The 15,621-nt window shown below is 42.5% G+C and overlaps 1 protein-coding gene across 1 annotated transcript in view; it reads left to right on the forward strand.

Moving 5' to 3' along the window:
• The window catches only part of LOC126210440 (uncharacterized), a 77,804-nt gene that overhangs the window by 21,847 nt on the left and 40,336 nt on the right, over positions 1–15,621 (forward strand). The window contains exons 3-4 of the mRNA XM_049939672.1: positions 6,799–6,851; positions 12,093–12,128. Of these exons, the coding sequence (XP_049795629.1) occupies positions 6,799–6,851; positions 12,093–12,128 (89 nt within the window). The remainder of the gene's footprint in view (positions 1–6,798; positions 6,852–12,092; positions 12,129–15,621) is intronic.

Below are 15,621 nucleotides of genomic sequence, written 5' to 3' on the forward strand. Positions count from 1 at the left end.
GTCACTGCACACAACGTTTTTCCACTGTTCAGTCGTCCAATGTTTACCCTCCTTACACCAACCGTGGCGTCGTTTGGCATTTACCGGCGTGATGTGTGGCTTATGAGCAGCCGCTCGACCATGAAATCCAAGTTCTTTCTGTGGTGTCACCGTCAGACACCACACTTGCTAGATGGTAGCTTAAATCGGCCGCGGTCCCTTAGTACATGTCGGACCCGCGTGTCGCCACTGTGTGATCGCAGACCGAGCGCCACCACAAGGCAGGTCTCGAGAGACTGACTAGCACTCGCCCCAGTTGTACGGACGACGTTGCTAGCGACTACACGTACGAAGCCTTTTCTCTCATTTGCCGAGAGACAGTTAGAATAGCCTTCAGCTAAGTCCATGGCTACGGCCTAGCAAGGCGCAGTTATCCATATCTGGAGAGAGTCTCACTTGTATTCACCATAGAGATGTACCACACGAGGGAATAAAGTTAAGTATAAGAGAAGCTCCGTTCTTTTCTCTATAGCTTTCATCAAGTATCCTGTTTCAGACTTAACGCAAGACGGCGTGAGTTGACACGTGCCCGTTCGGCTACCTCAGTGTGGCGTAGCAAGCTTGTTACGCCACAACACTTTCACCTCCCGCCTGTCATAGTGCTTGCAGTGGATCCTGATGCAGGGTCGAATTCCTGTGTGATGGTCTGGATAGATGTCTGCTTATTACACATTACGACCCTCTTCAACTGTCGGCGGTCTCTGTCAGTCAACAGACGAGGTCGGTCTGTACGCTTTTGTGCTGTGTGCCCCTTCAGGTTTCCACGTCACTATCGCATCGGAAAAAGTTGGCCTAGGGATGTTTAGGAGTGGGAAAATCTCGCGTACAGGCGTATGACACAAGTGACACCCAATCACCTGCCACTTTCGAAGTCCGTGAGTTACGCGGGTTGCCCCATTCTGCTGTCTCACGATGTCTGACTGCTGAGGTCGCTGATACGGAGTACCTGGAAGTACGTGGCAGCACAACGCACCTAATATGAAAAACGTAGGTTTTTTGGGGGTTTCCGGATACTTTTGATCACATGGTATAGGTGCATCCCTGGCAAGTTGCATTTTTCACATTTTTTTTCGTTTTGGGAATTTGTGAGGTGGCAGAGATAGATGGGAGGGCCTATATATTAATGATATGACATACAACATTGACATCAACCTTAGACTTTTCACAGACGAGACAGTTTTCTATAACGAAATGTCGTCTGAATGAAGCTGCATAAATAGTCTACAACTAGATGTTGATAAGATTTCAGTTGCTTCAAATTTAGATAAATAAGCATCATACACTTTGCAAAACGACAACACATAACGTGCTGTGACTAAAGTATCAGTGAGTTACTGTAGAGTGTGATTTAGGTGTAGTAGAGTTGGGCTGGGTTGCGCAGACAAAAAATTTTAAGTAACAAGATCAAAACCAATTCTCTGTAGCCCAAATACTTATGTAGCTAGAGTATTCAAACGGAATATTTTTAACAAAAACAAAATAAGGGAAAATATAGAACAAATAGCTGATAAATCCGTCTTTGCCCAGGCATTCAATATGCCAGTTTTCTAAGAGAAATGTTCAGTTTCTCCTATGCTTCGAGTCTCTACTGTGCGATACTGTGAACGTCTCTGCGGTAGCGACTTTTCGTAATTCTATACACTGCAGTTGTTTTCGCCTGTAGCCGTTTGCGCTTCGCAGTTGAAAGCTACCACATGAGCTACCAGGTGTCTGGGATTTCTGTAAGTTGACTGGACTGTAGGAGTGTCTTAATAGTAAAGAAGAAATGTATTAAAACTTAGTGCATGGTGGGATATTTTCTCACGCATCTCAGTGTTTATGATCTTTTGAATTGTGTGTCGTACAAAGACATGTTTGTTTAGACACATTCAGCGGCATATGAGAATACTGACGACACAAAGTGTTGTGAACAGAATTGGTAGTAAAGAGATAAAATTAAACATCAGTGACAATGTGGCAGTTTTTGACGCATCTCAGTGTTTATCTCGTCATATGTCCTGAGGTCCTAGGTCCACTGTTTCCAATGTGATAGTGAACTGGAAACGTGAAGGGACACGTACAGCACAAAAGCGTACAGGCCGACCTCGTCTGCTAACTGTCAGAGACGCCTCGCTTGGTGTAAGGAGAGTAAACATTGGACGATTGAGCTGTGGATAAACGTTGTGTGCAGTGACAAATCACGGTTCATGATGTGGCGATCAGCTGGCAGGGTGTGGGTATGGCGAGTGCCCGATGAACGTCATCTGCCAGCGTGTGTAGTGTCAACAGTAAAATTCGGAGGCGGTGGTGTTATGATATGGTTTTTCATGGAGGGGGCTTGCAGCCCTTATTGTTTTGCGTGGCACTATCACAGCACAGGCCTACATTGATGTTTTAAGCACCATCTTGCTTCCCACTGTTGAGCAATTCGTCGGTTGGCGATTGCATGTTTCAACACAATCGAACACCATAATGCATGAACTGTGGCAGAGTGGTTACATGACAGTAACATTCCTGTAATGGACAGGCTTGCACAGAGTCCTGACCTGAATCCTATAGAACACCTTTGGGATGTTTTGGAACGCCGACTTCGTGCCTGGTCTCACCGACCAACAGCGATACCTTTCCTCAGTGCAGCACTCCGTGAAGAATGGGCTGCCATTCCCCAACAAACCTTCCTGCACCTGGTTGAGAGTATGCCTGCCGTAGTGGTAGCTGTCAACAGGGCTAAGGATGGGCCAACACCAAATTGAATTCCAGCATTACCGATGGAAGGTGCCACGATCTTGTAAGTCATATTCAGCCAGTTGTCCGGATACTTTTAATCACATGGTGTATAATTTGGCACGTGCATATAGCGTCATGTGTGCATACGATCTGCGAAATTTATTGAGACTAGAGTTAGTTGCACAGAAGTTAGTTGCACACAAATTTATTTTGAACGTCGCCCATGATGAGGCAGTTTTTCACGCATCTCACTGTTTACGATGTCTTATCTTCCGAACCGAGACGGACATGTGGTTCTTATCCCCGCAGTGATTGTTGCTTGCAAGGAATATGTGTACCAAATTTGGTTGTAATTGGTCCAATGATTTTGGGAGGAGATGTGGAACGTACACATATAAACATACATACATACATACACTGATAAGCTAAAATATTATGACCACTGCCTACCGCAACGTTGGATACCGCCGGGAGGCGCGGTAACAAAAGTATGTAAGTGGAGGAGACACGAACTGGAGATCACCCTCGCGAAGATGTGGGCTGAAAACGGCGAAATCCATTCAGATACGCGACTTTGACGAGGGGTAGATTATTATTACGCAGAGCTTGTGAACGACTATCTCGAAAACGGTGAATCTGGTCGGATGTTCACGTTCTACTGTCGTGAGCGTCTACAGAAAGAGGTGTTAGGGCAGTAAAACTACTACTAGAAGCCAAATCGTCCACGACTCTACACAGAACGTGGGGTTCTGTGAAGTAGTATGGATGGTGATCTGTCGCATCTCTGCCGAGAGAGTATTACGCTGGTGCACGCACAAGTGGTTCAGACCACACGTTCATCGTACATTGTTCAACATGGCGATCTGCAGCATACAACGCCTACATGTTCACATGTTGACCCAACCACATCATTAGTTACGATTTCAGTGATCACGGGTGCATCTGGATTCGAGCGTTGATCAATGGAAACGTGTCGGCTTTTGCGGGTGAATCACGTTTCCGCTACACTAAGTCTCCACAAATGCCGTCATCGAGGGGAATGGCGGCTCGAAACACGCAGTGTATCACGGACGCAGGGTGGTGGGAGCAGTGTAATGCTATGAGAGACATTCTGCTGCACTTGCATGGGATCTGTAGTGGTAATGCTATGAGAGACATTCTGCTGCACTTGCATGGGATCTGTAGTGGTAACTGAAGACACCCTGACAGCTGCGAACGCCCTGAATGCCTTCACGCTTGATGTCTTCCCGGACGACGATGTCATCTTTCAGCAGCATAATTATCCGTGTCTCGGAGCCAGAACCACGCTACAGTGATTTGAGAAGCATTACAGTGAACTCGTGTTGATGACTCGGCGACCAAATTCGCCTGGTGTATATCCTATGGAACCCATCTGGGTCCCTATCTGGCGCCATCACGGCTACGCAAATCAGCGACCCGATATTTACGCGAATTACATGAACTGCGCGTAGACACCTAATGCCACTTAACTCCACAAACCTGCCAACAAATTGGGATCCCGTATTCGTAAAATCAGTGATGTATTTCGTCCTAAAGGCAGACAAAGACGCTATTGAGCAGGTGGTCATCATGTTTTGGTTCTTCAGTGTAAATACATAATTATAACATATTAAATTTGACGGTACAGGAGGTATCTAGGTAACAGCATAACAACTCAAAACATTACATTGTCCTCATTACACAAGACAACTGAAAACTTACGAAGCCACATAACATTTATGGTAATAGCTATAACCTCTAACTACATCTGGTTCTTTAAACACCAACAAGTAGGACACCGTCTACCATCCACACTAGCAAGCTACCCACACAAGCGTCTAAATAAATAGTTATCCAGTTGCATGCATGACAATTCTATCGTATAAGGCAATACAAAACAAATCTTTCTGCAGCTGAGTGAATCACAGGTCAACACATAAGAAATTAGCACAGGCTCAATTCTGAAAATCACTGACAATGTCTGATTCACTGTGGCAGTGAAAAACACAGACATTTGGGGAACCAATATAGAATCAATACTAAAAATCACTGACAACAGTTTGACAGTCGTCGCAGAAGAACGTTATACGAGCGGATTTCAATAAGTAATGCAGCACTTTTTTTTTCTCGTAGAATTTTGGCTGGAAATACGTCATTTTTGTGGCACATCGTGGAATACTCTCTCTTCGGCCCCTACAATTTCATAAAGTTCCGATGGGTGGCAGCAGTATACATAGCCTTCAAAATGCAAACGAAATTCTCCTTCTCCAGGACAAGAAGGGTAATAGGAGTAATCCATCGAACTACAGACCTATATCATTGACGTCGGTTTGCAGTAGGGTTTTGGAGCATTTACTGTATTCAAACATTATGAATCACCTCGAAGGGAAAGATATATTGATACGTAATCAGCATGGTTTCAGAAAACATCGTTCTTGTGCAACGCAGCTAGCTCTTTATTCGCACGAAGTAATGGCCGCTATCGACAGGGGATCTCAAGTTGATTCCGTATTTCTAGATTTCCGGAAAGCTTTTGCCACTGTTCCTCACAAGCGACTTCTAATCAACCTGCGGGCCTATGGGTCTCAGTTGTGCGACTGGATTCGTGATTTCCTGTGAGGAAGGTCGCAGTTCGTAGTAATAGACGGCAAATCATCGAGTAAAACTGAAATGATATCAGGTGTTCCCCAGGGAAGCGTCCTGGGACCTCTGCTGTTCCTGATCTATATAAATGACCTGGGTGACAATCTGAGCAGTTATCTTAGGTTGTTCGCAGATGATGCTGTAATTTACCGACTAGTAAGGTCATCCGAAGACCAGTATTGCAAAGCGATTTAGAAAAGATTGCTCTATGGTGTGGCAGGTGGCAGTTGACGCTAAATAACGAAAAGTGTGAGGTGATCCACATGAGTTCCAAAAGCAATCCGTTGGAATTCGATTACTCGATAAATAGTACTATTCTGAATGCTGTCAATTCAACTAAGTACCTGGGTGTTAAAATTACGAACAACTTGGGAGAGCCAGTCCTGACAAAACTCTACCATCTAGTGAGCAAGATGTATGAGACAGGCGAAATACCCTCAGACTTCAAGAAGAATATAATAATTCCAATCCCAAAGAAGGCAGGACAGATGTGAAAATTACCGAACTATAAGTTTAATAAGCAAAGCAACGATAATGGAATGTAGTTGAATTAAATCGGGTGATGCTGAGGGAATTAGATTAGGAAATGAGAGACTTAAAGTAGTACAGGAGTTTTCCTATTTGGGGAGCAAAATAACTGATGATGGTCGAAGTAGAGAGGATATAAAATGTAGACTGGCAATGGCAAAGAAAGCGTTTCTGAAGAAGAGAAATTTGTTGACATCGAGTGTAGATTTAAGTGTCAGGAAGTCGTTTCTGAAAGTATTTGTATGGACTGTAGCCGTGTATGGAAGTGAAACGAGGACGATAAATAGTTTAGACAAGAAGAGAATAGAAGCGTTCGAAATGTGGTGCTACAGAAGAATGCTCAAGACTAGATGGGTAGATCACATAACTAATGAGGAAGTATTGAATAGAATTGGGGAGAAGAGGAGTTTGTGGCACAACTTGACAAGAAGAAGAGACCGGTTGGTAGGACATGTTCTGAGGCATCAGGGGATCACAAATTTAGCATTGGAGTGCAGCGTGGAGGGTAAAAATCGTAGAGAGAGAGACCAAGAGATGAATACACTAAACAGATTTAGAAGGATGTAGGGTGCAGTAGGTACTGGGAGATGAAGAAGCTTGCACAGGATAGAGTAGCATGGAGAGTTGCATCAAACCAGTCTCTGGACTGAAGACCACAACAACAACAACAACAACAACAACAGGGTTTTGTAGCCTAGGGAATGGGGTGTTTTGTGGTGTATTGCAATTCTGAATAAAACGAACCTGTTTTCAGAAAAGAAAGTGTTGCATTACAAAGCGAACGCCTCGCGCACTTGTTGCTCCTGAAACAACTGGGAGCTGTGCGGTGATGATTACTGGCAGATATCTGATGTCTCTGATTGGCGACTTTACTGTTCGCAGATAGTCTGGCTGCGCTCAGAACCAACAAGGAGGCCAGGACTGCAGAGGAGAAGGTAAGCCAGCCTCAACTATCAGGTTCAGCCTATTGGTATAACTGACTGATGATTGATTCTGATGATTGTGCGTTTAAAGGGGCTAAACTACTGGGAACTGACTGATGATACCGTTGCCTGTGTCTATATAGTGTGTCCCAGAAGGAATGGTCAGTATTCAATTATATGAACGGAACCATCGTTCGAAACAAAAAAGTTTAGTAAAAAAGGGGCCATAAATGCATACCTGTAGAGCTATCAGCATTACTTCATCTTCGATACTGTGAAACACATCGTCCCTCTACCGCAAACTGTTGGCTTTCCCTGTCGTGGGATGCGGTAGTGTGAAGCAAAACAAAAAAAAGTCGTATAAACATGGGCTCTAGAATACATACCGTAAAAGCAATGAGCACTTGTTCATATTCGCTAGTGCAAAACACGTATCTTGTACAGCACAAGACATCGTAGCTCTGAAGGTATTCATTTTGTGGCCCGTCTTTACTAGAATTTGAATTTGTTTTTGTCCAGACTACCAGCTACAAAAATATTGATAGCAGAGAGCATACAGTAGAAGAGATTTGCTTCACAGTATCGAAGATAGACAAGTGCTGAAGGCTCTGAAGTTACGCATTTTAGACTCCATGTTTCCTAGATATCTTTGCTCTGAATGATCGTCCTTCTCGTATCCCTGAATATTAAAAATTCCTCCCCGGGACGCCTTGTATATCTACTTCCACACTCCATAAGCAAGCTTGTGATCTGTTGCAGGACATACTTTGTGTTCCACTATCATTCCCCAACCCCCTTGTACTGGTGCCTTAATGTACTGGTTTTTGGGGCACCTATCTTAAAGAGGGAAAAATTATACAGAAAAGTACTGTAGTAAAATATGTGCCAGAGAAAAGGATATAATTCAAGTTAAAACGTGGGTCAATATATTGAAATCTGGAAATCTGCTATGATTCTTTAGTTAAAATACTATTGTTTTAAATAACGGCGCACAGCCTCGCTACGTATGCGTGGCGTGAGGCGTCTTGAAATAGTGCACGTAAAATGTTTACGTGATGTGTCGAAAAGCTAAACATCACAGGGTATCCGTGATAAACTTAAACCTGAGAAAATATTCTCGGGTGTCGCGTGGTGGATTATTGTTTTCTCTTCGAAACGAAACGTAAACTATTTATTATTTTTTACCTCAAAATATTGTCTTCGAAGTGGTAATCGATCGTCGTGAAGCGGCCAATTTGAATCTCTGAACTAATAATCCACAAATTACGATAAATACTGCAAATGGTTTTAAGTTACTAATATATTCATGCAGGCCCTGTCAAAGAGAAATTATTGATACAGCTGTGAAAATATGCGAAACAAATGTTACGGCCGGTAATGGCGGCCAACAATGACTTTCATTAGCGCGAACTTCCTGCGTTGCTACAGTCACTGAAAATTAGAAAAGTCACTACAACTTGCATGGGATAGGGCTGTCTACTTAAATGAAACAGTAATAACTCTTTCTATAACATATTTTAACAATTGTTAAGTTATTACAGACGTACTATATTCAATGGCCCACCGTTGCGCGCATTCCGGAAAAAGAGAACCGTAACAGTGAATTCCTTGTCATTGTGCAATACTTAAGAAATAAAATATTTTCATTCTGTTTACAAAGAACAAAGAGTTTCTTTATTATTACACAATTTCTCCGCCAAATTTATAGACATTATTCTCAAATTAATTTTAGTTCCTTTTATCTTTAGCACGCCTCCATAAAAATCTTTGCGTATGATCAAACATATTTCAGCACATAAAAATGTTCGCTTTATTTAATGTCATCAACAAGTATCGGTACACCCTATCCTGTTCCAGTTTCGAATGGTTCACAGGAGAACAATTGCTGGTAAGCGTCCATGTAAGCTCGAATCTCTCTACCTTCACGGAGAAATAGGAGAAAGCAATGTATTGGTTGACTCATCTATATAACTACATCCTCGGGAACAAAGAACCTCATCTTGATGCACAACATCTTTCTTTTTTTTAGCGTCTGCCACCGGAGTTGGATGAGCATATCCGTGAGGATTTGGCACTTACTAAACGAACCTACAACGAAATGTGCTGTTCTTCTTTGACTCTTCTCTGTTTGCTTTATCACCACTGTCTTTGAGTACTTGCTAAATCTGAACGGTCTTGGAGATGAAGATAATAGACTAAAGGAGGCAGAAGTACACTCTGCGGGGAACGCAACGAAAACATTCTCCGGACCGTAACCCTCCCCCCCCCCCCCCCCCCCCCCCGTTTACCTTCAGACGTTTCACGCCGTACACGCCAATGGTCTTCTGTCCATTGAAGCGTGAAACGTGATGGATCTGAAAAAGACACCTGTCGCCACTCAGTGGACGTCTGCTATGCAAATTCCAGCCTTCGTCGCCTATGAACAGCAGTCAGAATGGAAGGTGAACCATAATAGCCTATTGCGGAGGCCCATACGCAGCAACTCTCGCTGAATGGTCGTCGAGGAGAAACTGTTGGTGTTGGTAGTCCCTTGGTTCTTCTGGGCGTCAGTTTGTAACCTCCCCCTTACCAATCGGCCTAGCTGCTTACGATATGAAATATGACTGTGGATCGCGTGTATGCTTAACGCATTTTTACTAATTGGATAAGGCTGTCTTTTCCGAAGAAATAATACCGATAAGTAGGAAGAAAGTATACAACAGACCCTTCAGATGGTAAAGTCTACTAAAAATAAGAAAGTAATTAAACCGAACAGTGCTATAATTTGGAAAAATGGAAGTTATTTTGTGTATTCACTCACGAACAGCACTGGACAGAAAAAGGGTATGACTGATCATGAATCCAAAAGTTACACTGATGAACGAAAAGTAAATAATTAACGGTCACCAGCCCACTAGGGCAATTTACATCCTAAATCCTGTACAAGATGATGGGGAAGAAAAACATGTAATATTAAACACTGATGTGGCAACTGAAGATTATCACGTTTTTTTGACACTAATTTTAAGTGAGTATGTAATGATAAAAAACTGAGAAGGCACTCTTATGTTATGTTTGTCATTAAATTTAAAAAAAAAAAACGAGTAATCATTTGAAAATATGCAAATTAAACTGTATGTTGGTACTGAAATTCGTTACGTGTACAATGACTTTCAGTGACCTCAACGTAACTACATCAAAGACTTTTTTTTAAAAAAAAAGCAAGCACTTTTACTTTGCAGTTATTTATTTTGCAAATTGGATTGCAAGTTATTGTCTGAACAACTGACTTTAACAGAAATAAATAATAGAATACGTACCAAACCAAACAGCGATGTTTATATGTAAAACCAATAAAACTTCGGCACTCTTAATTTGTGCATTTCTTTAGATTTGGATTCTTTCCAGCGATTGATTCTCAAACTTGAGAAATGAAATTGCGTTACTTTACGCATATACTGAAGACTCTGTTGTACAACAGTTAATTGAAAGTAGACTGAGGCTAAAATCCTTAAAAGTGAAATTATTCATTAATAAACTGGCTGTGACTATTCAATTAGTGTCTTATGACATTCGATTAGCTTATAAGAAAAAAAGGAACGAAGACCCTGCTTGGTAACAATGTCTCAGGACAATGAGGACACAATCGTCCTGAGTTTAACTGATTATTATTTAAATAAATTTTATCAATCAAATCACATTCAGTTGTGATGCTGGGTTAGCCGTTAATACTTTCTACCAATGAACAGTCGTACTTCAGTGCTGTGCATACGACGAAACTCGACGAAACTGTGTTGCTCGAACTGCTGCTGTTGTTGACGGTAGCATATTGTGGAGCCACGGAAAATTGTAGGAACGGGCAGTCGTAATTAATACAGCCTCTTATGCCCGTCCACTGCCCGTATTCCTGCTGTAGACATCTGGCCGGCGCGCGTATATTATGCCGCCGAAATTGGTACTCTCTACTGCGAGAGCGTTACACCATACTTCCGCACACTACAAGCGCTGGAACCCGTCTCCCTCTCTTCCCGCGTTCCGCGCAACAGCTGCCTACCCAAAGATTTTACAACGCACAAGCACTGCTATTATCGTTGCTAGTCGATGCGAATAACAATTCTTTTGGCTTTTCCCCAGAGCTTAGACACAGATAAATACAATGAGATGTCAACAGACTTCTACCTAAATGTACACATACAGTAAAGCAATGTTCTTACTTATTAAAAGAAAGCATTTAAATTACAAATATTTACATACAATTCGGCAAACAATTTTATATATCGGTGGCAGGTGCCATGCATCCTGCATTTTCGGTGTTACAAGTTGCTCAACAGCTACACGTCAATTCGCCTGCACACATCTCTGCAGCCGTCATTCGCACCAGTGCTGCACCACGGTTGCCTCAGCACCTGTTTTGGGGAGCGCCATTTAGCCACGCACGGTATACTTTAATCACAGCAGCATGCGAACAGTTTACACACTTAGCCGTTTGGGAAATGTTTCCACCCTTAGTCCAAAAGTCAGTGATCATGCTTTTTTTGGGTGTCAGATAAATGGCTCCCTTTCCGCATCGCAACAGCGCTTGCACTGTCTCCCTAGTGCCCCCGACACTTCACATACCCTCCACTCCCAGTGCTGCCATCTGCCATCTGTGACTGGTTATTACACGTCGACGTCGAACAAAGGCAGTGATCACACCAATGTGACTGGACCGTATATTTATCCCAACTACTGCAGTATGTCACACTGCAGTCATTGGCATTTCGTAACTCCACATGCGCATTAACTTGAGGGGGAAATTTCGATGTATTACGGAATACTTTCCTCCACGTCAGTTTTCGCTATTATGATTCGACTACATTCCATTACTTTTGTTTTAATTCTGTAGATGAGCCTCTTATAGTCGTTCTTAAAGACACTATCCGTCCAGTTCAACTGGTCTTCAAGTTAATTTGGCTTCCCTGACACAATCACAATGTCAGCAGGGAATCTACGTAACTCGAAAGACAAGCATTCCGGAAAATATGTCCATGAGTTGTATTTTGCCTCCCCAAGTCTGGAGACTCCATCCGTAGAAAATTATACTTTTGCATTATTTACTTCTTCTGTACTAAATATTTTGCGTAATATCTATGATCTACATTTTTTGCAAAACATTAATAGTATCACTATTAGTCGTAGAAATTCTGTAACAATGTTATAGAACTTTTGTAGTTCATAAGCTTGTAACTTTTTTGCTCAGTCAGTGTTAACTCTTATCGATGTTTTTGATTTCAGTGTTTCGTTGGCTGCATGATGAAGAACCTCCATGTGGTAAGTCATGCTACAGCGCCCTCGGCAGGGACGGTAACGATTAAGTTCCGCACGCTGGTTTTAGTCAGTTAACTGGTTAGTTTAGCTCGCTGACACTTTGAAATTGTTTCGTTTCAGCGCTAGGCACACAGTGCGCTGTAACGTGTTGTTCTATTGGACGCATGCCAATTATTTTAGTACGTTGACAACTCCCAAGCATAATTTGTCTTTCAGTTCTTTGTTTCTCCCGCTGATTTTGACGATGTTTTTATGCTGTCAGACCTGAATTGTCATGTGATGTCCAGGATTGTCTTCTGACTGTGTTTTGGTGATGTATTGGTGATAATGCATTATTTGGATCGGATGCCCATCTGCCGTTTCCTCCAAGGTTTCACCGAGCAGTGAGATAGTCTACGGCCAATTGTATCTTGGAATTCGTGGCATATTACGTACTAGTTGCATGTGACCTGAAGACAGCAATGGAGACACTATCGAAGACACTGATGCCAAACCAGAGTTACTAAACACACCCTTCCGAAATGCCTTCACAAAAGAAGACGAAGTAAATATTCCAGAATTCGAATCGAGAACAGCTGCCAACATGAGTAACGTAGAAGTAAATATCCTCGGAGTAGTGAAGCAACTTAAATTACTTAATAAAAGCTAGTTTTCTGGTCCACACTGTATACCAATTAGGTTCCTTTCGGAGTATGCTGATGCATTAGCACCATACTTAACAATCATATACAACCGTTCGCTCGACGAAAGATCCGTATCCAAAGACTGGAAAATTACATAGGTCACACCAGTATTCAAGAAAGACAGTAGGAGTAATCCACTAAATTACAGGCCAATATCATTAACGTCGATATGCAGCGGGAGTTTGGAACATAGATTGTGTTCCAACATTACGAATTACCTCGAAGAAAACTGTCTATTGACGCACAGTCAACATGGGTTTACAAAACATCGTTCCTGTGAAACACAACTAGCTCTTTATTCACATAAAGTGTTGAGTGCTATTGACAAGGGATTTCAAATCGATTCTGTAATTCTGCATTTGCGGAAGGCATTTGACACTGTACCACACAAGCGGCCTGTAGTGAAATTGCGTGCTTGTGGAATATCGTCTCAGTTATGTCACTGGATTTGTGATTTCCTGTCAGAGAGGTCACAGTTCGTAGTAGTTGACGGAAAGTCATCGAGTAAAACAGAAGTGATTTCAGGCGTTCACCAAAGAAAGTATTATGGCCTCTTTGCTGTTCCTTATCTCTATAAACGATTAGGGAGACAATGTCAGCAACCGTCTTAGGTTGTTTGCAGATGACGCTGTCGTTTATCGACCAATAAAGTCATCATAAGATCAAAACAAATTGCAAAACGATTTAGAAAAGATATCTGAATGGTGCGAAAATTGGCAGTTGACCCGAAGCAATGAAAAGTGCGAAGTCATCGACATGAGTGATGAAAAGAATTCGTTAAACTTCCGTTACACGATAAATCAGTCTAATCTAAAAACCGTAAATTCCACTTAATACCTAGGTATTACAATTACGAACAACTTAAACTGGAAGGAACACACAGAAAATGTTGTGGGGAAGGCTAACCAAAGACTGCGTTTTATTGGCAGGACACTTTGGAAATCTAACAGATCTACTAAGGAAACTCCCTACACTACGATTGTCCGTCGTCTTTTAGAATACTGCTGCGCGGTGTGGGATCTTTACCAGATAGGACTGACGGAGTACATCGAAAAAGTTCAAAGAAGGGCAGCACGTTTTGTATTATCGCGAAATATGAGAGAGAGTGTCACAGAAATGATACAGAATTTGGGCTGGAAATCATTAAAAGGAAGGCGTTTTTCGCTGCGACAGAACTTTGTGCTCCGAATGCGAAAAAATTTTGTTGACACCGACCTACATAGGGATAAACGATCACCACGATAAAATAAGGGAAATCAGAGCGCGTACGGAGAGATATAGGCGTTCGTTCTTTCCGCGCGCTATACGACATTGGAATGAAAGAGAATTCTGAAGGTGGTTCGATGAACCCTCTGCCAGGCACTTGAATGTGATTTGCAGAGTATCCATGTAGATGTAAATGTAGATACACCTCCGAGATATGAAAGCGGTCCTCATACAGTGAAAGCACAACAAACAGCTGTTGCGGATTTGGACTTGCAATTTTAATCTGTACTATTTTGCTATCTCTGATTTCAAATTGTTTGATTGTCCTTCACATTACGTAAAAGTCTTTTACCTGTGACATCCCAACCTATAAGGTTACTTGTATTTGTTTGTGTAGTTTGTAATGTATGTACGTTTCTTCTTTTGATTTAATAATGCCAACAAAAAGTTTCAGGCATGAAAACAAATAGTATTGCATTGAATGTGTGTTAAAGTAGCCAGCAACTCTCCGAAATGAAATTTCACAACACTTGTTAAAAACAAAGACAAAAAAGGAAATTACACAGAGTGTTTCAAATTATTTACGAGAAATACCTCGAGGTGACAGACCACGTCACGGGGGACAACTTTCCCAGCAAAGCCACACGTTGTTTAAGACTGGTGACATCCCTGGGATGTGGTTCTGAGGGGTTCTTATGCCATGTGTGTGACCAACGATTACAATATCAGGAAAACTGGATGATTTACTCAAAAGAAAGAACTTCGCAAACTGATCAAGTCAATGACGTGTTGTTCCGCCTCTGGGTCTTATGTAAGCTGTTATCCGGCTTGGTATTGATTGAGAGAGATGTTGGGTGTCCTCGTGAGAGGTATCGCGCCAAATTCTGTTCAATTGGGGCATTAGATTATCAAATCCCGAGCTGGTTGGCGGGCCCAGTCCATAATGCTCCGAACGTTCTCAATTGTGGAGACATCTGTCGACCTTTCTGGTCAAGGTAAAGTTTGTCGAATACGAAGACAACCGGCAGAAACTCTTCCGTGTGCGGGCGGGCATTATCTTGCTGAACTGTAAGCCCAGGATGGCTTGCCATGAATAGCAACATAACGGAGCGAGGAACATCGTCGAAATACCCTTGTGCTGGAAGGGTGATGCGGATGACAACCAAAGCAATCCTGCTATGTTACGAAATGGCGCCTTAGACCATAACTCCTGGTTGCCTGGCCGTAAAGCGGGCGACACACGGGATGTCTGGGGCGCCTCCAGACGCGTCTTTGGCCTGGAATCTCACTGACTGGAGTAGAATTGTCTTCACTGACGCTTGGAACTGAGCCCCAAAGACCAGAGATTCAGAGGTAATCCACAATGGCCTGGTCGTGTGTACATTTCCATGAGCTCAGTCTACACGTCCTCGGTGACAAACTGACGCGTCATCTGCGCCCTGTTTGCAGGAAGATGCGACTGGTGTCCTGTAGCAGCTCAGATGCAGAATGCAGCTTGATCAGGTCTAAGTAGGGGGAGCTGAAAGGTTGAAGAAATACACAGAAGAGCTATACGAGAAGTCATAACAATACTCCTGTTTTTTTCACTTGTTCTTTTCTTACCCAAA

The sequence above is a fragment of the Schistocerca nitens genome, chromosome 10 (genome assembly GCF_023898315.1).
Source record: "Schistocerca nitens isolate TAMUIC-IGC-003100 chromosome 10, iqSchNite1.1, whole genome shotgun sequence".
NCBI classification, from domain to species: domain Eukaryota; kingdom Metazoa; phylum Arthropoda; class Insecta; order Orthoptera; family Acrididae; genus Schistocerca; species Schistocerca nitens.